This window comes from Gobius niger, assembly GCF_951799975.1.
Source record: "Gobius niger genome assembly, chromosome: 16".
Classification (NCBI taxonomy): Eukaryota; Metazoa; Chordata; class Actinopteri; order Gobiiformes; family Gobiidae; genus Gobius; species Gobius niger.
Genome location: NC_136867.1, coordinates 16,085,428 through 16,109,042, shown reverse-complemented (window position 1 = coordinate 16,109,042; position 23,615 = coordinate 16,085,428). Strand labels below are relative to the sequence as shown.

Genomic DNA, 23,615 nt, shown 5'->3' with positions numbered 1-23,615 from the left:
ATAAAGGGAAAATGAATGTTGCTTGAATAAGCAAGTTTGATTATCAAAGCCATGTGAAGTTTATCAACGTGCAATGAGTCAGAACCACTGCTGGCAAGTACGTATTATTTTTAATTTATGTACTGTGAACTATGGTGTAACGTTAACACCATCAGGCTTAGAGCAGATTTATTAAGCAATTCAAATTCTCTTTTGGCAGTCATACTACATAAACCTTTGTTGTATAAACGTACATTCAGCACAATAAAGTACATTTTGCAGTTGGTGAGTAGAAGTAACAGCTTAAAAACACTACTACATGTTACACAGTGGCACAGTCTCAATGTGCCATCCCAGTACTTTGAGTATGCACGATTCACTAATTTGGACTTAATTGTGATCCTTCTCGTTTCTTATTACAAGAATAGAACCCTAATAATGCTAAGTCATCTGAGTTCCTTTTGTACAAAGATCTATTAAAAAGCCATAATAAACACGTTCTTGTATAGATCTCAATGTGTCATGATAATAACCTGCCGTTTAATTGAAACTTGCACAACAGGAAACTCATCTCTTCATCAGGACCTCAAACGGCTCCACTTGAACCTGGGCCAGAGTCGAATGACACATATTCAAATATGGATTTCTATCTATCAACAAACGCATCAGTCATCACCTCTCTGGTATCTGTGCCGTGTGCACAACTGGACTGGACTGTTAACTAGTTCCTATCATTTAGACTTGTTGTAACTCCACAGGCCAGACATAGTGCTCGACTACTGCTGTTATTTTCACGTTTGTTTGTTTTGTTTTTTGTCATTTAATTCATTTTCAGTCCACACAATCTTTTGGTGGGATAAAGACTAAAGTGTGTACGATCACCAACACCACAGTTCACTTGCAGGATTCAGTTGGTGCAGAGTAAACATGACCGAAAGCTGTGTGAGCAAGTGTGATCAGCCATTACTAGTACACTGAAAAATACTATTCACTAGTTACATTTCTCATACTTTGTCTCATGTATTTGTAAGATAATATATTTCTAAGTCATAGTAACAATCAACAAATCAAGTTCTATTATTTTGACAACGTAATTTACTGCTCAAAGAAAACTTAAAGAATTCAAGAACATTCAACTGCCTACGGGGATTAGACATTCTTGAGACATCTCATCATTGAAATAACCTAAAGGAGAAATGGAGGTAAAGAAAAATAGGGGGAAAAAACAGGTTATCTACAGTGAGCGGATCATTTTTCCTGGCTTTGAGTCCAATTTGGGGCCTAATAAAAGAGGTCAACCTACATTTAAAGTGGACATATTAAAGGAATAGGCCCCCGTTTTTACATACTGAGATATGTTCTTACCTTTGACGAGTTCTTTAGGACCTGTCTGGTCTTCACCCGTGCCTTCAGTCACGTAAACACAGCGCAGACGGCGTTAGCATTTAGCCTCTCCCCCTCTCCTCTATAGCTCCAAAACAGGTCAAGATAGAAGCTACCAAGCTCTTCCACGTTTTCCCTATTTAAATATGGTTATGTGAAGTGTTCCACTACAAAGTATAATTACACAAAATTAAACAATGTGGATTTTCTAAGCGGATAAAAGGGGGAACTATATTGTAAGGCGTAATAATACCAGGAGTAGTTTGAAATCCGCGCAGTGATTTTGCATATGTCCCCTTTAAAACAAATTGTGTTACACTTTGTGCTTTGGACTGATCCTTTATTGCTGCCAGTCCTAAAGAATGATCGATGGAATTTATGGGATTCTTTTATATTTCCAAAAACAACATGTCGACATAATTACATACCTGTTATCTGCTTTTATTCAGTACTGCCGCAAGCTGATTGAATTTGCAGTTCACTAACTCTCTATACAACAAAGATTGATGGTATTTGGGTCTCGCTAAAAAAACACAAAACAAGTCTCCAACAATGTTCAGTTTCCATTGCAGTAGCTTTCCACTGGACTACGAGCGGTAAATTGTCATAACCAGTGGCTGGAGCTTTACTAGTGGTGAGAGACCCACCCAGCATCTGGCAGACACTCTGTACTTCCACTCCAGGCACTCCCCGCTATTTTCACTACCAACTTCAGGAAGCCAGTTGATGAAATGTTTTGATGTAGAGATACCTTTGTGCTTAAGGATATTTGATCGGCTCTGTGGGGATTTGTTTGTTAAACAGTAGAGCTGAAATCAAGTATCAGATTGGAGGGGAACGAGGAGTGAAAGGACTTGCTGCATGGACTTGTTTGAATATTTTAGAAACTGATCATCTTTTTCAGTGAACAATGTGGTGAAAGTGGCTGAGAGGAGATGTTAGGTGTTAGTATCAATTCCTGTGGTAACACATTTCCTTATCTTTGATCACTTTTGTCGTTTTGTTTTACGAATATAATCATTTACCACTGCTAGCTGTCTGTCGAGTGTCTTCCATCATCATTATATAGTTATTTTGCCTGACAAAGCGCCACTTGGTACTAAATGTGGTACCAAAAACTAAGGGAAAACGATCTGGGAAAAGTATTTGCAATTGAGTTCAGAAAGATTCTGTTCTTAGCGCATTCTAAACATGTCCCGGGGCATTTACGCCTGGGGTTTGAGAGAAGTCTGACCAGCTGAAGTAAAACTAGTTTTGCATGTGTTTCTGTACGTGTTTGTCAAGATCTAAACTACAAGACTTTATACTTACAAAGACCACTTTAATTTCTTAACCCTCGTCTTAACTGAATGTGTTTTCTCCAGATCAGCTTTACCCAAATATAAAAGCTCACAGCCTAAAGGCCAGAGTAACAGCTCATTTGAAAGCTAGGACCTACAAACAGATCTTTTTCTATGCGTTTTTAGCACGTTGTTATCACTCTTGACATTTCTCTTTATTGGTTTTTTGTCACTTTGTTGCTACTTTTTTGTTATTCTTTTGTGGCATTTTTGTTGCATTTTTGTCACTTTTTTGTCACTTTTCTGTTATTCTTTGGTTGCCTTTTTTTTGTGCACTTTTTCATCACATTTTTGTCAGTTTTTTCATCACTTTTTCATCAGTTTTTCGTCACATTTTTGTCACTGTTTCATCACTAATCCATCACTGTTTTGTCACTTTACTGTTATTCTTTGGTTGCTTTTTTCCCGGCATTTTCATCTCATTTTTATTGCTTTTTCGTCCTTGTTTTCGTCTCATTTTTGTCGCTAATTTGACACTTTTTTGAAGAAGCTTTTAGATTTGGGTAAAGCCAAACTGATGACTGTGCTCGGTTCAGGTGGGGTTAAGAGGTTAGCTCAGAAAGCCTATGATTCGTTTCTGAAAAACTATTGAAAAGCACTCAGTCATAATCCATTCATTGCTACTTTATCTATGTATTAATTTATTCATTCATTCATACATTTAGTTAGTTAGTTAGTTAGTTAGTTGGCTAATTTCTTGTTAAATCTCTACCAGAGCTGTTTTTGTACATTGCTTTGATGTACTTTTTGCACCAGGATCTCTTCCATTGCCCACCGCAGTGACTCATTATACCCCTCATGCAGCAGTTCACTGTGACTCAGACGTTGAAGCCGCTCCAGCCCTTGTTTGAATTCACCCGGTAGCTCCACAAAAGCGAGTGTGTCGTTTGCTGAGCTCGCTTCTGGCGCTCGCTGTTATTTGCCTGTTTTCATGAGCGTGTGTTGATTGACCATTTGGCAGCAGCTTGAAGCTCGATACCAGACTGGTGCCAGGGCCAATGTGTTGACTTCTGACTTTTCTCATTCTGTTTTTCACAAGTGCATTATCCATCAGTGCAAAAGAAGCTGGTTTATGTATCCGTCTAGACAAGAGTATGTTTCTTTTGTAGCTTTACCGGATTCACAAGTTAACAGTAAACAACAGGCATATTTGTATATTGTGTGACTAAGACAGAGTTATTGTCACACAAAGAAAGGCATATACGATACCACTCGCCATATTTGTTTTTAAAATGTATAATTTAGGTCTGGTCGGGAGTTGTGTTGTAAAAGGAGGAAAAAATGCAGTCACAAATGCAGACAAAGACTCTCATGTAAGAATGCAACAATGCAACATTGTGACTTGCAAAAAAAGTCGTTTGCAGAGATGATTTACTGAATCTTTCCACTTGTGCACTATCTTGAAGTCTGTATCCTTCACAAGAGCTGATGTTTGAGAAATAAGTTGCTATGGTGCATCAAAAGCAACAGTAAACATTCCAGGTTGAAATCCCACAAATTAACAGAGCAGCTTTGTCTGTGGAGCAACAAACGGAAGGTTGAGACAAGTTGCAGCGAGTTTGTTAGTGAGCGATGAGAAGAAGTGACACATTTTAGCCTGCGGATCAGGAAACCTACTCAGGGTCAGAGGTGACAAGTTAAAAGTTAGAAGTTAGAAAGCCTCAGCTGAGTTTTTCTCGCACAATGTAATGTGCGCCTGCAGCTGTTTTTCCAGAGAAAGTTTGCTAAGAAGTGATGTCAGGGAAAGCGATCTGAAGCATTAACTAAGCATTTGGTCTTGCGTGACGAAAGGCTGACAAACAATGCCACTTTCTCCGGCCTCATAAACGTCTCATTCATTGTTTTTATCCACCTCAGACAAATAAATCATTATTTACAAAAAAGTGCCTTATATTTACTTTGTTTGACTGAAAAAGCATGTTAGGAATAAATGCAACTTATCAGATTACATTATGCTTTAGCGGTGAGCTTGCATTTACACACATGTTTACTTGTTAGGCAGATGCTAAAGTGGCCTATAGACTTTATTTCTGGACGTTACATGATGTACGGCTGATCACATCCGTTCGTACGTGTGGATTGAGAGGGAGATGTGAAATCCTGCGCCTCTGAATATAACTCCCACTCCTCGACATGTTTCATCAGTGACTGAGAGGAGGCTGTCTTCATGTATCAGCACGATCTTACTGATGTAGTAACTTCACTTATATATGACCACATTCAATCAAAACAACGTGTTTATGCAGGTTGCTAAAAAGCACACAGAAAATACTTCTGACAGTGCTTCAGAAACTTTGTTCAAAATAATATTACTTGAGCTTATGTAAAAAGGAATAACTTGTAATTTATGACAAGTAGAGTAGACTTTTACTTAATTGTCAAACTTTTTCTGACGTGGACGAAGAGGAAAAACATTTCTTAGTGTAGATCATTACTGACACTTTTAGACCTGAGTGATGATCTGGAGGAACATAATTTTATACATACAAAATAACTTCTGAAATATTCTGTTGCAACATGTTCCTTTCATAATTCTATGGTACAGGAATCATGCAGCCTATTTCCAATGAATTTTGAAAGAAGCCAACAGTGCAGTGGTATTACATTTCTGCAAGCTTAAGCTATAAAAGAATGACGAGGCATGAAGGTGGCTATTTGAAGTATGTATTGAGATTGTTATCAGCATGTCATTCAGTCGAATCCAGCTCTAAAGCCTGCCTTCAGCTGCCTGGCACGGATTGAAAGAGACACGAGGAGGATAGTGAAAACTCAAGGCCTTCATAAGCATTCAAGCTCTGCCCTCTTGTGTCCAACATTAGTACTGCTTTGACATGCGACCTGTTGATTGAGGGGAAAACCACAGGAAGACAGTGAACATTGATACCACATTTACTGGATCTCAGGGGTCTAAGTTAGTGTTATACTTTGACGAAATAAAAACGAAAGAGAGGTCGACGAAGGAAATGTAGCCTATAAATATGACTAGTATGATTTTGTTTGTTTTGTTTTTTGCAAAGAGCAATCAAACATCTTCAAGCTTATTTAGAGTGATAAAAATGCATTGGGAAGCTTCCTGGAAGGGTCTGCAGAGCTACTGGTGACATTATTGCTCTGTGATATAAATGTCAGTTTGTCATGCAGTATCTAGCCTGATCTGATTGTGTTGCACGGGAAAGCAGCTGGTTTGCCAGTGCTATTCTTTATTCTTACAGCCTGGGTGTGACCTGTCTCTCATCATGCCAAGTCTCTTAAAAGCAAACCTCCCTCACTCTCAGCTCAGCTCCTCATGCCTCACACGTGCGACACAATCCTCAGCGCAGCTCTAATTGCTTTGTGTTCATGGTCCGACACCGAGCGTTGCAAGTTGTCCGCCCGGTCTCTCGGTTCAAGAGGCTTCGGGCTGTTTGTTTTGTACCTGGACAAAGTGACGTATGTGCGATGTCACCGCATTTCAAAAACGATTAGAAGTCTCAATGAGCTGCGTTAGCGTGTTTCCTCTCTTTATCGGTTAAAAAATCCGGTTACGGTCCGGTACGGCCTCCGCAATCAAAATCGGAAATCAGGACTGGATCAGGACAGAACCAGGACCGGACTTAATGTGAGCCTGGGGTTACTGTTTGAATAGATTAAATCTGAATCTGTAGGGAAAAAAACAGATTAAAGCATAACCCTACCCCAAGCAAGACCAGCTAAGTTTGTAGTGGAGGCAATTTGAGTGCTGCATTTATGAGAACCACTTCATGACATCTGCAGGTGGAAGGATGAGTGGAATCAGAATATTACCAGGTAGGTAAGTAGGTACAAGGTTATAAAATGTGGGGGAAAAAAAAAAAAACTCAACATACATTAACAACATGTTTCAAACAACACCAGCCCGAGTCTTCCCTTGTGTTCAGTCATGGTGATATGAATATAAAAACAAACTTGAGAGAGTGTTTTGTCCAAAAGCAACAAAAGGCAGTGATCTAATATCCTCTCTCCCTCCTCCCCCCCCTGTACTTCCTGCCTCTTCTCTCTCTGTCCTGCAGGAGCTATGACCAGATGAGCATTTCCACTGAATGCAGTGTCCTGCCACCGAACTGGGATCCTCTGAGCGAGAACACCTCCATGATGAGCTTCGACATGGCCAACCCGCACAGCCCCAAGTCACCCTCCAAATTCTTCAAGGTTTGTGTGCTTTGCAAAAGTCCGGTTGCAGTTGTAGATCTTGGCAGACTTTTTTTTAGCGGTAACAGCTTTTAGTGCGGTCTTGCTTTGCACGTGTGAGTCCCTCGGCATGTTTTGGGACACAGTGTGCATGTTTTGTACTGTTTTCCTTTGCAGCTAAGTTTGAGACTTACTGGAGCAATAATGCGTGTAGGAATGTCCAGCCCATTTGGATTGATGTTGTTCTGCCAAAGCCTGTAGTCCATTTTTGTAGAGGATATTTACTTTTGTTGATAATGATAACTTGATTGCTGCTACATACAGATTTTCAAGTGCTTTCCATACTTTGGCACATTTCTGGAGGAAAAGTACGTGAAGTGTAAAACAATCTTTAACATTCTGACTCTCCAGCTGAAAATATGTATACTTTACTATATTACACTACGTGAACTTCATGTTTTATACTGCCATTGTTACCTGAATGTAGGTTTTAGCTTTCTCTCTCTCCTCTACTGATAATATTATACTGTACCATTCATAGTCCTTGCCCTGGCTGTTTGTTGTTGATTTCTCCGGTTTCTGCCTGTAGGGGACAGTAGTGAAAACAAACTCGTCTTGTATGACCAGTAAGGTAATGTGTCCAGGCTCCTCCTCTTTACGATTAGTAATCCCCTGGGATTTTACTGTGAACGGTCTTACTCTGAGAGAAACCTGTAAGACCAGCTCTCATGTTTGCATTAGTGTGGGGTCAATGAGTCATCCATACTGGCAGACATCTTCAGTACGACTCCTGTACAACTGAGAGCCTGCACAGACATACTGGTAGACATCACTACGTCTCCATACATTGCATTTAAAATTAAATGACTCCCTTTTTTTCTTCATGAATATTTGTATTGTATAGATTTGTAGTTATATGTCATTTGATTGTGCATGCAAATAAGTTCTAGCGATGCCTGCCTGTCATTCATACTGGATGAGTGCTTTTTTTCAAGCTGACTAAAGAAGAGACTGAGGCCATTTGCAAAGTCAACAGAACCAGAAAGCCAAGTTACTGACTTTAAAATGTTTGTACAGAAAATGTATGTAGATTTTATACACTCCACCCCTCTTTTATACATTTACAAAACAATGAAACATATATTTGCATGCTAGATACACTGGTTTGGTTTGGCATAAGGGAACTAAAATGTCCTATAGAAACCGATAGCAACATGCGGTATTGGTTTTATGAATCATTGCCGATATAGGCAGATTTCTCTCTGACACAAAGGGCGCCAGAGATAACAGGTTGTTATGAATTTACTCTGCTTTTAGAGCGAGGCGGGGCGGGTTTCCATCCACACCCTTTCATTTCAGTGAGATCGGGGACTGTGGGACATGTGAATGTGTATCTCTCTGAGCGTATTCTCTCAAACAGTAGCTGTGATGCAAATGACCATGCCCTGGAGTGAGACCGCAGTCAGAGCAGGGAACAAACACACCACAGGCTGGACCAGTGTGTGCCGGGAAGAGAGCACGGGACTACTTTTACAACTTGCTCCCATTTTTCTGTTCTTTATTATTTGAGGATAAGTAGATTATTCAACTGCTTCAGAGGTTTCAATGGTATGTTAATGTTGTTTAGTGTTGTCTCGCTGTAACATGCGCTCACTTGAAGTCTATTTTGCAAGCTGTGTATGGTATTACGACAGCTTATGTTGTTTCCAATGTTTGCAGTCTACTTTGTGGGTGGCTTTTGTATGTCTACGGTGACATTACTGGATAAACAAACTGAAATATCCGCACATTTTATCTGTAATCTGTAACGTCTTTCTTTCAGTTTCTCTTCCTTATCCATTGATATTGTCTGACCCTTGTACTGAACAGAAGTTTTATGTGTTCAGTTAATAGTTATCTTTTCACTTCCTTCAATGTAAGATAAACTTAAAGATTTGAATATCTACAATTTCTTTGTATCTTTGTATCCGCTATGATTGGCTTGTAGAGTGTGTGTGTATGTGCATGAGTATGTGAGGGCTGTTTAATACCTACAGTATTGTGTGAAGTTTTTATCTTTGTTTTTTCAGTAAATCCATAGACAGGGTGTGTCGTGTGATGTCCCACCTTCATACTTATCTTTCTCTCTGTTTTGTCTGTCTTCTTTCAGAATTCGGAGGACAAAAAGGGAGTGTTGGACCGCATCAGCAGTTTCTTTACTCCCAAGAAGAGGAAGAGCAGCAGCAGACATGCCTCAGATGTCTCCTCAGAAGCAGGGTCCCCTCTATCACCTCGACCTTTCAAGTATGATGATGGGTCAAAGACACCAACCTATTCTCCAAAATCCAGTTTCCCGGATGCAAAGAGTGGAGGTTATCTCAGTGAGACGTCCACTCCCAGCACCGCGAGCCTGGCGTCTGTACAGGCAGGTAACAGAGAGATGCCCTTCGCTGACAGCAACAGCAGCGGAAATAGCAGCGTGCGTGAAGTGGTCGTGTGCAAAATTAGCAGCACAGAGGGGAATTCTGCAAATAATACTCTTCCAAACGCTAGCTCAAGCTCAGACATGGGCTTTGCTGACTCAGTGGTGGAGGAAGTGAGCAAAAGGCTGAAGGTACATTTGGATGAACGCATTCTTAAGGACTCAGTGGAACAAAAAGAAGAGACAGTAGTAAGCCCATTATTAAACAAGTTTGAGTCTCCAAAGTCTCCCAACCTCACATCCATCAGTCTAGCAACAAAAAAAAGCTCAGTTAAAGTAGGAGACAATGGACACAGCACAACTCTGTCGAGAGTAATTTCAGGGAGTCAGTCATCCACCCCTCACCTCATCACAACACGGCAGGAGCAATCCCACGTGTTACCAGACCGCAATAATGATGCTGTAAAGACTGAGAAAAGCAGCAGTGTGTTGGAGCACGCACCTGCAGTGAGCCTTTCACATCGGGAGGATGCAGCCAGAACATCCCCTGTACTTGTCAAAGCCATATGGGTGGAAACGCACCTGGGAGAGGAGGAGGGCTGGGGCAGGGAGGGGGAGACACAGGGTTTAATGAAAGGATCGGAGGAGGGCTTCAGATCAGACTCTCCTCCTGTGCTGGCTGTACCTGTTACCGTCATTCCAGAGGATGACTCAGTTGAGCAGAGCACCTCTGACAGACCGGCCACCCCCAGTGAGACAGCACCATCAGGTGGCAGCCTGCCAGAGCCCGCACTCACCTCACCCACCACCGAGCAGTTTCAAAGAGCCTCTCCTCTGCCACAGAGCCCCAGCCCTGGCACCGACTCAAAACCCAAGTCTGTTAAAGAGACTTCTCCTGGAGAGGTCCGTGTCACACGAAAGACTGTGAGCCTGCCTTCAAAGAGCCGCTTTTTCGCCCACAAGGTGAACATTAGCCCAGAGAACAGCTCAGACGAGAACAAAACAACAGAAGAGCAGCAGAGCACCAGTTCAAAGGCTGTGGACAGAACCCCAGCAAAATTGTAAGTACAATTTGTTTTACTTTGCCGTAGCTTTTGTTGAAAAACTCTTTTGATCCTGATGGAAAAGTAAGCAAAGAGAGCACAGGAGAGCAAAGCTGCGTGCAACCTGAGCACTGCGTTCCCATGGCCCATTGTACCAGGAGAGAACAATACACACTGCTGCAAACACTGAAATATTCATACAGACCTTTCCGTCAGGCTAAACAGAAACATTTAGACTGTGCTTGATCAACAAAATTTAAAGGACTAAAATACTGTTATTTTATCTGGCATGTTTAATATCAAGCTCGCCCTGTTGTTAACTTATGTTGTAATGCCACCATCTGAATAAGTTAGCCATTAGCAACATTGACGGGCAACCACTGTCTGTTGCTGCACTCTGTTTGACTTTGGTTTGCATGGTTACATTCACATGTATAGAAAAAAGGTGGGGCAACATGAAAAAGTATAGCATGTGATTTCAATTGTCGGCTCAAACTTGAAGGTCAGGATTATTATTATTATTATTATTATTATTATTATTATTATTATTATTATTATTATTATTATTATTATTGTTATTGTTATTATTATTATTGTTATTATTCTTATTCTCATTCTTATTCTTATTCTTATTCTTATTCTTATTCTTATTCTTATTATTATTATTATTATTATTATTATTATTATTATTATTATTATTATTATTATTATACGAGGTAATGTCTTTGTACATTAAACCTTCAACTTGAAATGTATGTTGTAATATTTGATTTCTTTTTATCTTTCCCATTAGACCACCAACTTCCCCTGTAAAAGATGATGCCCCAGAAGAATCCAGACCAGTACCACAGGCCGCAGAAAACACCCCACAGTTAAATTTCGAAGCGGTGTCACTAGTGATAAAGACTGACTCTGACACTTCGGACTTTGACGACAGCTCTGTCACAGACATGCGTCGTGCTCAGTCCCAGTTACCAAGCCCAGAGCCTAAGAAGCCCTTGACTAAACCAGTTAGGACTCCGACTGGTCTAACGAGCCCATCCTCAGCAGCGGGCAGCAGGGTCAGAACAGGGACAGCAAAGGTGTCCATTGAGGGTGAAAGGAAAGACACAGCTCAGAAAGAAAGCAGCATTGACAGAACTGTTTCAATATCACCAGCAGCAAAAGACCAAAGTAGATGGGTACCATCAAAGACTAAAATCCCTACAAGATCAATGTCCCCAGTAGCTTTAGATAAAACTTCAGCGTCTGATGTGGCGGGGTCAGGTAGGGTTAGAAGGCAAATCAGCAGGACTAAAGAACCTGTAAAATCTCCTCCTGTCAGTGCCAAACCCGAAAGAAAGTTTAGTTTTGAGGAAGTCAGAAGAAGAAGAGATAGTTCACCGACGAAAGCTGCATCCAAGACCCCAACGAAGGCTTCCAGTGAAAAGTCTGTAGAGGGCAGTTCCAGCGTAAGCCTTGTGAATGGTTTGGAAAAGGACCACAAGGACAGCAGTGGTGTCAAAACAACGACAAAAGAAACCCTGGATGTCCGCAACAGGATCAGTAATAAGCCTTCCCCAACTTTAAGAAGTCGGCTGCCTGTGACCTCTCCCATCCGAAAGAAGAGCGAAGAGGTTCCAGAACTCCTTTCTCCAGGTGAAACACAGACTGCTGAAAGCCCCAACAAAGGTGAGCTATCTTGTCTGAACATGCTCCACACAGGCCACGCTCTATCTTTGCTTTTCTGTTTTGGAGAATTCCAGTGACTCACTGTATTCACCGCTATGTAATATAATACTCTCTTTTTTGTTTTTTCAATAGGAATCACATCCTCCAAAGTTGTGGGCAAAATACTCCATGAAGATGAATCAGCAGGCTCTCCTCCTCTTCGAACCACACGGACATCCCCGTCCAGGATTAGCGAGGCTAAATACAGAAAGAAGGAAGCGGTGGAGCCCTTATCGCCGCACAGTAAGCTCCCAACACTGGGCCAGAAGGCCACGAAAACCTCATTCAAAAGACCCTCGTCAACAACACCTTTGTCGCCCACATCCAGACAGAAAGACACACCCGTCAAAGAGTCTGAAATGTTAATAGATGATCTGGAGAAGGACAATAATAGCAGTTTATTAACTAAGGAAAATACAGAGGGTGGAACAACAGACGAACAAATGAAAGAAAAGGACACACAGCTACGAAAGAATATAAGCCTGTCTGCAAAAGAAAGAATTTTGTCAATAGAAAGTAGCAATAAAAGTGACTTTAAGGAGGGGAGTGGCCCTGTCCCAGTGGATAAATTGCATTCACGAGAAAATGCCTTAACAGCAGTAACAGATAACATAAAACCAGGGCTAATTCAGGAGAATCTGGCTTCTTTGGTACTGGAAACACAGGTAACTGGAAATCACCATGAGGATGAAATAGATACAAGCGCCAAACCTGTTATGCATGACCTAAAACCTGATCAGGAAGTTGTCGTGTCATTAAAAGCAACAAGCGAGGTGGAAAAGGACTTAATTGTTAGTAATGCTGACCAAAATCTTAAAGAACAAGCGCTGGCGCCGGAACAAGCCCTGTCATCTGATTCTGTGAAAAATGTTACGCTTGAAAACAGTAATGAGGACTCAAAACCAGCTGGTATTTTGGACATTGAGACAGAGAGTGTGACTGTCAGCGAGACCCCGAATGATGCGCAAAACAAAGCGTCCATTCTTCTGTCCGCTGGAGTTACAAAAGAGGGTGATTCAGAGCCAGATGACAAAAATGTTACACTTGAAAATGCACATTCAGAAACGATCAGCAAAGAGAAGACCCAGGACAAACCTCGCGCGGAAGCAGTCGGGAAACCCGCTCCACTGCAAGATCAACTTTCTGATTTATCACCAACACTGTGCAAAGACGAAGCACAGACTGAGGTTTTGAGTGTTCAGGTAGAGGATAAAGAACAGGTTCTTGGAGAGCTTACACCACGGGAGAGCAGAGTGAAAGAAAAAGGAAATAAGAGTTATAAGGGAATAGGTTTTCATAAAGATAAATTATCTGAAGTTAAAGAAAATGAAATGATCAAAACAGACACAACCCAGGACCGTCTCAGTCTTGTGGATGTAAACAGCACACCGTCGGAGCTTTCAACTTCGCTTAATGAAGTGATAGAAAAAGTGGATTTGCCTGTAGATAAGCTTTCGATTCCTACTGATGCGTCTGTAAAGAGTGCAGGGGAAGCTCCAGCTGATACCAGGGAAGTTGACATTAACAACAAGCCAAAACCTGGTCAGAAAGACAAAGTAGTGGCTAAAGTACAGAGTGGAGCATCTGGAGTTGTAAATTCTAATCTTAAAGCAATAGACAGTAAAGTGGCTGAGGGTATTACCCCTGATTCAGACAAATTAGGCACTCGAGCAAAGACTGAGGAAGATGTGAGTGGATTAGCTCAATGTCTAAAAGATACGGTACAATCTGTCAGTGATGTTAGCACACTGCACCAAAAGCCTATTCTTATTGGAAGTAAAGACAGAGATTTAAAGGCAAATAGTCAAAGTGTGATTTCAGATGGTACAGATGGCAACCAACAAATAAAATCCACAACTGTTAGGCTTCAAGAGGAACCTAAATCTGAATTGCCATCCAAAGTGGAAATTACTGTTCAGACTGAAAAGCAGAAACAAGGCAAGAAAGTAAGTCCTGTTCAACAAAAGGTTCCGACATCTGAGAAAGCGAATGAGATCAAACTGGTAAAACAAGACATGGACGAAAGTGATGGGATCAAGCGGAAAAAAGGAAGAACTATGAAAAAAGATATAACAAATAGACTTTCTACTGATGCTGTATCAACAAGTCAAGTAGCGATGCCAGAAACACCGACTGAAGAGGTTCCTGTAGCGGGGAAAGAACTCGAGATATCTCCTGTAAAACAAGAAGGAAAAGTCGATCTTCAAAATGAAAGTGTAGTCAAAAAAGTAGAGGAAAAAGCCAGCAAGTTTGCAAAAGACACAAAGGTTAGCTCTCCCACTAATGCTGAAGCGCAAAGTCCAAAAGCAAAGGCGGAACAAAGAACAGTTTCCACATCTGAGGAAATAAAAGAGACACCTTCAATAGAACAACAAGTGAAAGAAAGTCAAGATAACAGTCTGATCACCATGAAAAGTGATATCGACAAGGACACAACACATCCCACCAACACAGGAGCAATAAACTTAAAACAGGAGCCAGAAGTAGGGACTGGAACTGTTATAAAGGCTGAGGAAGTAAATGAGAAAGCTCAGATAACACAAGATGTGAAAGAGAGTAGAGATGAGAGTGAAATAATCAACCTTAAAAATGAAAATGCCATTGAAAAAGCAGAAAAAGATGGCAAGCTGGAAGAAGACACAGCATTAAGTCTTCCCACTGATGCTGAAGCACCAAGTCTAAAAACAGAAACAGAAAAATCTGAGAACATTAAGGAGATATGTCCAATAAATAAAGATGGCAAGTTTGAAGAAGACACAGCATTTAGTCTCTCCACTAATGCGGAAAAAGAAAAATCTGAGAAAATCAAGGAGACATTTCCAATTAAACAAGAAGTCAAAGATTGTCAAGATGACAGTCTGATCAACCGGAAAATTGACATTGACTTTAAACAGGAGCCAGAAATAAGGACGGGAACTGTTATAACGGCTAAGAAAGTAAATGAGAAAGCTCCTACAAAACAAGATGTGAAAGAGAGTAGAGATGACAGTGAAAAAATCAACCTGCAAAATGTAAATGTCATTGAAAAAGCAGAAAAAGATGGCAAGCTGGAAGAAGACACAGCATTAAGTCTTCCCACTGATGCCGAAGCACCAAGTCTAAAAACAGAAACAGAAAAATCTGAGAAAATTAAGGAGATATGTCCAATAAAACAAGAAGTGAAGGATAGTCAAGATGACAGTCTGATTAACCGGAAAAAGGACATTGACAAGGACATAACACATCCCACCAACACAGAAGTGACAAAATTAAAACAGGAGCCAGAAACAAGGACTGGAACTGTTATAACTGTTGAGGAAGTAAATGACAATGAGAAAGCTCAGATAAAACTAGAGGTGAAAGAGAGCAGAGATTACGCTGAAGCACCAAGTCAAAAAACAGAATCCAAAAAATCTGAGAAAATCAAGGAGATATGTGCAATAAAACAAGACGGGAAAGAAATTCAAGATGGCAGTCTGATCGCCATGAAAAATGACACCGATAAGGGCACAACACATCCAACCAACACAGAAGCAACAGACTTTAAACAGGAGCCAGAAATAAGAACTGTTATAACATCTGAGAAAGTAAATGAGAAAGCTCCTACAAAACAAGATGTGAAAGAGAGTAGAGATGACAGTGAAATAATCAACCTTCAAAATGTAAATGTCATTGAAAAAGCAGAAAAAAATGGCAAGCTTGAAGAAGACACAGCATTAAGTCTTCCCACTGATGCCGAAGCACCAAGTCTAAAAACAGAAACAGAAAAATCTGAGAAAATCAATGAGATATGTGCAATAAAACAAGACGGGAAAGAAATTCAAGATGGCAGTCTGATCGCCATGAAAAATGGCATTGACAAGGACACAACACATCCAACCAACACAAAAGCAACAGACTTTAAACAGGAGCCAGAAATAAGGACTGGAACTGTTATAACATCTGAGAAAGTAAATGAGAAAGCTCCTACAAAACAAGATGTGAAAGAGAGTAGAGATGACAGTGAAATAATCAACCTGCAAAATGTAAATGTCATTGAAAAAGCAGAAAAAAATGGCAAGCTTGAAGAAGACACAGCATTAAGTCTTCCCACTGATGCCGAAGCACCAAGTCTAAAAACAGAAACAGAAAAATCTGAGAAAATTAAGGAGATATGTCCAATAAAACAAGAAGTGAAGGATAGTCAAGATGACAGTCTGATTAACCGGAAAAAGGACATTGACAAGGACATAACACATCCCACCAACACAGAAGTGACAAAATTAAAACAGGAGCCAGAAACAAGGACTGGAACTGTTATAACTGTTGAGGAAGTAAATGACAATGAGAAAGCTCAGATAAAACTAGAGGTGAAAGAGAGCAGAGATTACGCTGAAGCACCAAGTCAAAAAACAGAATCCAAAAAATCTGAGAAAATCAAGGAGATATGTGCAATAAAACAAGACGGGAAAGAAATTCAAGATGGCAGTCTGATCGCCATGAAAAATGACACCGATAAGGGCACAACACATCCCACCAACACAGAAGCAACAGACTTTAAACAGGAGCCAGAAATAAGAACTGGAACTGTTATAACATCTGAGAAAGTAAATGAGAAAGCTCCTACAAAACAAGATGTGAAAGTTAGTAGAGATGACAGTGAAATAATCAACCTTCAAAATGTAAATGTCATTGAAAAAGCAGAAAAAAATGGCAAGCTGGAAGAAGACACAGCATTAAGTCTTCCCACTGATGCCGAAGCACCAAGTCTAAAAACAGAAACAGACAAATCTGAGAAAATCAATGAGATATGTGCAATAAAACAAGACGGGAAAGAAATTCAAGATGGCAGTCTGATCGCCATGAAAAATGGCATTGACAAGGACACAACACATCCAACCAACACAAAAGCAACAGACTTTAAACAGGAGCCGGAAATAAGGTCTGGAACTGTTATAACGGTTAAAGAAATAAATGAGAAAGCTCTGATAAAACAAGACGTGAAAGTGAGTAGAGGTGACAGTGAAATAATCAACCTTACAAATGCCATTGAAAACCAAGCAGAAAAAGATGGAAAGTTTGAAGAAGTCACAACATGTAGTCCTCCCACTGATGCTGAAGCACCAACAGAACCAGAAAAATCTGAGAAAATCAAGGAGATATTTACAATAAAACAAGATGGGAAAGATAGTCAAGCTGACAGTCTGCTCAACCGGAAATTTGATATTGACACTAAACAGGAGCCAGATGTAAGGACTGGAACTGTTCTAACGGCTGAGAAAGTAAATGAGAAAGCTCCTACAAAACAAGATGTGAAAGTTAGTAGAGATGACAGTGAAATAATCAACCTTCAAAATGTAAATGTCATTGAAAAAGCAGAAAAAAATGGCAAGCTGGAAGAAGACACAGCATTAAGTCTTCCCACTGATGCCGAAGCACCAAGTCTAAAAACAGAAACAGACAAATCTGAGAAAATCAATGAGATATGTGCAATAAAACAAGACGGGAAAGAAATTCAAGATGGCAGTCTGATCGCCATGAAAAATGGCATTGACAAGGACACAACACATCCAACCAACACAAAAGCAACAGACTTTAAACAGGAGCCGGAAATAAGGTCTGGAACTGTTATAACGGTTAAAGAAATAAATGAGAAAGCTCTGATAAAACAAGACGTGAAAGTGAGTAGAGGTGACAGTGAAATAATCAACCTTACAAATGCCATTGAAAACCAAGCAGAAAAAGATGGAAAGTTTGAAGAAGTCACAACATGTAGTCCTCCCACTGATGCTGAAGCACCAACAGAACCAGAAAAATCTGAGAAAATCAAGGAGATATTTACAATAAAACAAGATGGGAAAGATAGTCAAGCTGACAGTCTGCTCAACCGGAAATTTGATATTGACACTAAACAGGAGCCAGATGTAAGGACTGGAACTGTTCTAACGGTTGAGAAAGTAAATGAGAAAGCTGTAAAACAAGAGGTGAAAAAGAGCAGAGATGATGCTGAAGCACCAAGTCTAAAAACAGAACCAGAGAAATCTGAGAAAATCAATAAGACATTTCCAATTAAACAAGAAGTGAAAGATCGCCAAGATGACAGTTTGATCAACCGGAAAAAGGACATTGACAAGGACACAACACATCCCACCAACACGGAAGTAACAAACTTAAAACAGGAGCCAGAAATAAGGACTGAAACAGTTGAGGAAGTAAATGAGAAAACTGTAAAACACGATGTGAAAGAGAGTCGAGATGATGGTAAAATAATCAACCTTAAAAATAAAAACGTTGCTGAAAACCAAGCAGAAAAAAATGGCAAGTTTGCAGAAGACACCGCATTTAGTCTTCCCACTGATGCTGAAGCACCAAGTCTAAAAACAGAACCAGAAAAATCTGAGAAAATCAAGGAGATATGTCCAATAAAACAAGACGTGAAAGATAGTCAAGATGACAGTCTGCTCAACCAGATAAAGGACATTGACTTTAAACAGGAGCAAGAAATAAGGACGGGAACTGTTATAACAGTTAAAGAAGTAAATGAGAATGAGACAGCTCAGATAAAACGAGAGGTGAAAGAGAGCAGAGATGAGGCTGAAGCACCAAGTCTAAAAACAGAACCAGAAAAATCTGAGAAAATCAATGAGATATATCCTATAAAACAAGACGGGAAAGAAATTCAAGATGTCAGTATCAACCTGAAAGGGGAAAATAACACTGAGAAAAACACATTATGTACCTCTCCCACTTACACTGAAGCACCAAGTCTGAAAGCCGATCAAATCAAGACTGAAACAGTTTCTCTGGCTGATAAAGTGCATGAGATACCCCCTAAAAAACAAGAGGTGAAAGCGGACAATGAGGTGATCCAACCCAAAATTGAAAGTAACACTGAAAAAGACATTTCATATCGACCTCCCACTGACACTGAAGCACCAAGTATAAAAGCAGAGCCACAAATACACAATCAAATGGTAAATGAGATTGTTCCTGTGAAACAAAAGGAGAAAGAAAGTGGAGATGACAGTGAGGTGGCCAAACTGGAGACTCAGGGGGCATTTGTAAACAAAGATAAAGACCTAAAAAAAAAAGAGTCCAAGCCTTATGAAATCAAGAGACAAGAGGAGGATGGTGTTGTTGTTGAAAAGATTATTATAAAGATGCGTAAAAAGGACAAAAACATAAGAGAAATAATCAAAAGGGCCGAAAGGGAGAGCACAGGGGTATCAGAAGGCAAATTTGTAGACCTCGGTGATGCGGTCTTCTCAGAAACACCAACGTTCAATAATGAATTTTCGCGTGCCACTGGTAAAACCTTTGTAAAGGAGTCTCCATCGGGCTGGTTAGACGTGGAAAACGGTCAGAAACATCAGCGAAAGAAAGAACACAAGCGCAGACTGGACTCTTCAGTCAGTGAGGACGAGTCTCTGGAGTCCGAAGATCTGGAGGATTTCATCAAAAGCATTCAGGAGGGCGGGATCCCATTTGCACTACCTCCAAGAAGACATTTAGGAAAAAAGTCCATATCCCCACCGTTTGCAATGCCTGCCATCAAAGAGGATAAATTTGAAAAAACATTTGACCCTGAACAATTCCAGTTTGGATTAAGAAAAAATGATTTCTTCAAAGATCTGTCACCGGCAATGGTAATAAAACAAAAGGCAGCAGCCAGAGAGGAACAAGCTCAGGAGAATGGTTCACAAGATACAACTTCAACAACTGAGGACAAAGCAAAGTCACTTATTGATGTGAATGGAGAAGGTGCAGCTGATGATTGGGATCTGGATGATGAAGAGGGAATAAATAACGGTTTTGGGAAGCGCCCCTCTCGACTGGGAAGGATGTCCATCCTCTCTAGTCTTCTGTCATCCCCGAGATCCAGCAGGAAAAACAAAGCGGGGGTTTCCTCTGCCCAGAGCAGCTCTCCTTCAGTGGGTCAACAAGTGGACGTGCCTGCTATAGAAAAGCCAAGCCCCTCTGCGCTGCCTGACGTCACAGCTGATAACAAGGGTGTGAAGACTTCAGACCAACACTCACCTTTCTCTTTAAGTGAGAGTAGTGCGAAAACTGAGTCAGCCTTCGGCCCCACCTCCTCTGCACAGTTCCCTGTCCTTACTGAAATCAAACTGCCTGATCATTTAGAGAAATACCTGAAGAAGAACAAGAGTGAACCAGAGGCCCCTAAGAGTTCAGAAGACGCCAGTAAACCAGAAATGGACCTTGGAACGGACGTAGTTAAGAGTCAGCTGTTAATATCTGATCAGACTGAGGTAGATGCAGCTGTGAAGAGTCAAAAAATACCAACTTCAACTCCTGCCGCTGTCCGCCAGTCTTCTCTGACCAAAACCACCCCCAGGATCAAGGCAAAGACAAAGGTAAGATTCACTAAAACACTTTGATACAGACTTTGATATATTCATATTCACTGTAGCAGCTCCTTTAAAAAACATCTGTTTGCCCACATCCATGGCAACATTGCTTTCATATCCTGTTTTTAAAATTGTTGCAACAAAGGCATGAATCACGTGCAAGTGTGGACAGGACAGGAGTGTGCCCTGAACAATTTTGACATTACAAAGTCTGGACGCAATATTTCCATAATGCAAATAGCTTGGAGCTATTCAAACATACTTGCGTGTTGTGGAATGCACAGGCCATGTAACGATGTGTTATTTTGATGTTTCTTCTATCACAAAACATGTTTTATCCACTTTGATTTACAGATTCCAGTCATTAGAGGTGTTCACAAAAGGCCTGGGAAGGTATGATGCGTTTTGTGCATTTGTTGCATGTGCTGTTGTGATCGTGTTGTTTCATTCGTTTTAAATATTTGACAGATTCTTATACATGAATGTGCTGAATTTGGAGGAGATGCTTTTGAACTGTACCACGACATCGAGGATGCAACGTCAATGAAGCTGTCACCTGTCATCACTGTCAGAGTCATCAGAGGATGGTACAGATACGTTAGTCACCCGTAGTTTAGTGGTTTATTCACATGTGAAAAAAGTTTTGTCATGAATTTAGATCCATTTAGCCACGTTCTGGCTTGGATTCCGCAATACAGTTATTGTAAAGTTCATGTTTGTTTGTTTTTCTCAGGTCGTGCAGCCTTATACACATGATTTGTCTTTTATGTATCATATTGTGGGTCTGATTTAAAAAGTGTTTGTTTTGTAGCTGGCTGCTGTATGAGAAGCCCGGGTTTCAGGGCCGCACCATTGCTCTGGACGAAGGCACCACAGAACAGATCGAGAACATCTGGGCTCAGGAGGAATCTCAGGTCGCACTGGAAAACATAGATTGTCATGTGCCCACAGCGCCGATGGTCATAGGGTCTATCAAACTGGCCATTAGGGTAAGCCTTCTGTGCAGCATAAACATGATTTCACATATTGTCAGTGTTTTATTATTGTAGTAATGTAATGGTTATCTGGTGTTTTAGGATTACACAGTGCCCAGAATCGACCTGTTCACAGAGGTGAATGGGTTGGGGATGATGATGTCCTACAATGACGAGATTATAGAGATTGGTTCCTTTGGGGTGCCGCAAAGCACCGGCTCAATCAGGGTCTATTCGGGAGTGTAAGTTGATCTAAATGCATTTAACTGATCTGAAGGTTTTTTATCCTGCTCACTTAACATTGTGGAATATGCCATAAGAGTCAAGCAGTGGTTTTGGTATTTGCGACTCGCACAGGGCTTATTTTCCATTTGAATTGCGTAGAAAATACTGTGGGCCCGATCTTATGTTTCAAAACGCAGACTATAGCGTAACATTTTGCACTGAACAGAAGCACACTGTTATTGATCTTGCAGCTCCTAGAAATTTAAGTTGGGAGTATGTGGGCTGTAGAAAAACGTTTTCCTTCAACAAGACCCGTGGCTCTTTCTCTCAAGACACAAACATTGTTTAGCTCATGATGTGATTAATAAAGTTTTTGTTTGACCTGCGAGAGCCTATTATACTTAAGAAAGAACACAAGGCAGACATCAGCGCAATGCTCTCAGTGCTGCTTGTAAACCACGCCTCAGTCGACCTATAAACGACGCCCTCTTGCAAGTGGCGGAGGAACGAAACGCAATGCAGTGCCACTCACAAGATATGGTGTGTTCCTTTTGTCAGTGAGAGTTCCACCAGGCAGAAGATCGGGCTTTCATATTATCTGGCGACCACTGAATGTACTTTATTTCCATCAAATATCAGGTCACCATAATTTTGAGAAATACAATTGTACACAATGGAATACGAGTCAAACTTCACCGAAAATCAATTCCAGAAAAAAGACACTTTGTATATGTAGTTGAAATGTGTTTGACCATTTCAAATAGCAGTAATCTTTTTCATGGTTTTCTTAATAGCTACAGTAACATATCTGAAAGCCTTTGGGGCCCAGTTCACCATCTGTTTTCTGTCCATAAAGGAATGCATAGTATCAGCTGCAGTGCGTAGTTGGACCTTACACATTTCTAACTAGTCAATGATATGACATGACAAAGACATGCGCCTCAATATCATTAAGATCAAAAAATCCCGCAGCTTCAAAGGACAGCAGCTTATTTCTCCTCCACTGTTGTCTCTTCAGGTGGCTGGTTTACAGTGACCCTGGGTTTGGGGGGTTTGTCGGGGTACTCGAGGCGGGAGAGTACCCCTGTCCCGAGAGCTGGGGATTTCCACAGCCCTTTGTTGGATCTCTCCGACCCTTGAGAATGGTATGGTACAGTACAACATACACACACTAAAGCTATGCCAATATTATTGTGAGATGTGATGCTGCTGTAGAATCAACATTATTGTCAAAATAAGACTTGTTATCTCAATTCAAAGAGCATTTACCCCTGAACTAGAACTTCTTTGAGTTTGCATTCCAGGTCAAGGCATTATATATTTACAGTACTTACCTGTGCTTGGATTCTTTCTTTTTCTGCAGTTGTTGATATGAAAACTTGATTGCACTTTATAGCAGTTTTGGGGGTTCATTTTGGCTAAAAGAAAAAACAGGCAATATATTAAAGTCTTGAATTTCTGACTGTTTTTCTTTACAGGGAGGCATAAAGGTGGAGCGCCCCAAAGAGGTTAAGGTGTGTTCGAAATGTCTTCACACCATGCATTTATGTTTTTGTTGTTACTCAAAACCGCGGGCATCTTAGCATTTCAACAGAAAGTTTTGGTATTAAAGCAATTAGGATGTTCAGAAGGGATGGGTTTCTCTTTTCTAACAGGAACCACAATGTCAAGACAGGCACATTAATAACCCCCTCTGAATCTGAGATTGAGAAACAATGAAGCCTGTTGTTTGCATGTCAGTTGTTTAGTGAGATTAGCAGCAGGCCCATACAAGAACATATTGTAATAAAACGAAGTTTGCACTATAATTTTTTGCAGTATTCATACCATACTGAAGGTAACATGAATGTAGTTTTTTGTCCAGTAAATGTCATAAATAACTTTTTTATAGCTATTCAAGCACTTGCTTAGATTTTGTAATATAACCCACGGAATGAATGGCATTTCACCATAGGACAGGGAAGGGCTCAAAAGTCATAAAGCACTGAAAACAGATAAGACTTCCTGAGGCTCATATTTAACTCTTTCGTCTCTCTCTCCAAGGCTCTTGTATTTGAGAAACCCAACTTTGAAGGAGCGTGCATTGA

The 23,615-nt window shown here is 40.6% G+C and overlaps 1 protein-coding gene across 1 annotated transcript in view; it reads left to right on the top strand.

Moving 5' to 3' along the window:
• Positions 1–23,615, top strand: part of crybg1a (crystallin beta-gamma domain containing 1a) — a 30,404-nt gene that overhangs the window by 3,878 nt on the left and 2,911 nt on the right. Inside the window, exons 2-12 of the mRNA XM_079574284.1 lie at positions 6,731–6,869; positions 8,998–10,310; positions 11,086–11,963; positions 12,096–20,335; positions 20,684–20,722; positions 20,798–20,916; positions 21,141–21,318; positions 21,406–21,545; positions 22,547–22,673; positions 23,007–23,042; positions 23,572–23,608. Coding sequence (XP_079430410.1) covers positions 6,731–6,869; positions 8,998–10,310; positions 11,086–11,963; positions 12,096–20,335; positions 20,684–20,722; positions 20,798–20,916; positions 21,141–21,318; positions 21,406–21,545; positions 22,547–22,673; positions 23,007–23,042; positions 23,572–23,608 — 11,246 coding nt within the window. The remainder of the gene's footprint in view (positions 1–6,730; positions 6,870–8,997; positions 10,311–11,085; positions 11,964–12,095; positions 20,336–20,683; positions 20,723–20,797; positions 20,917–21,140; positions 21,319–21,405; positions 21,546–22,546; positions 22,674–23,006; positions 23,043–23,571; positions 23,609–23,615) is intronic.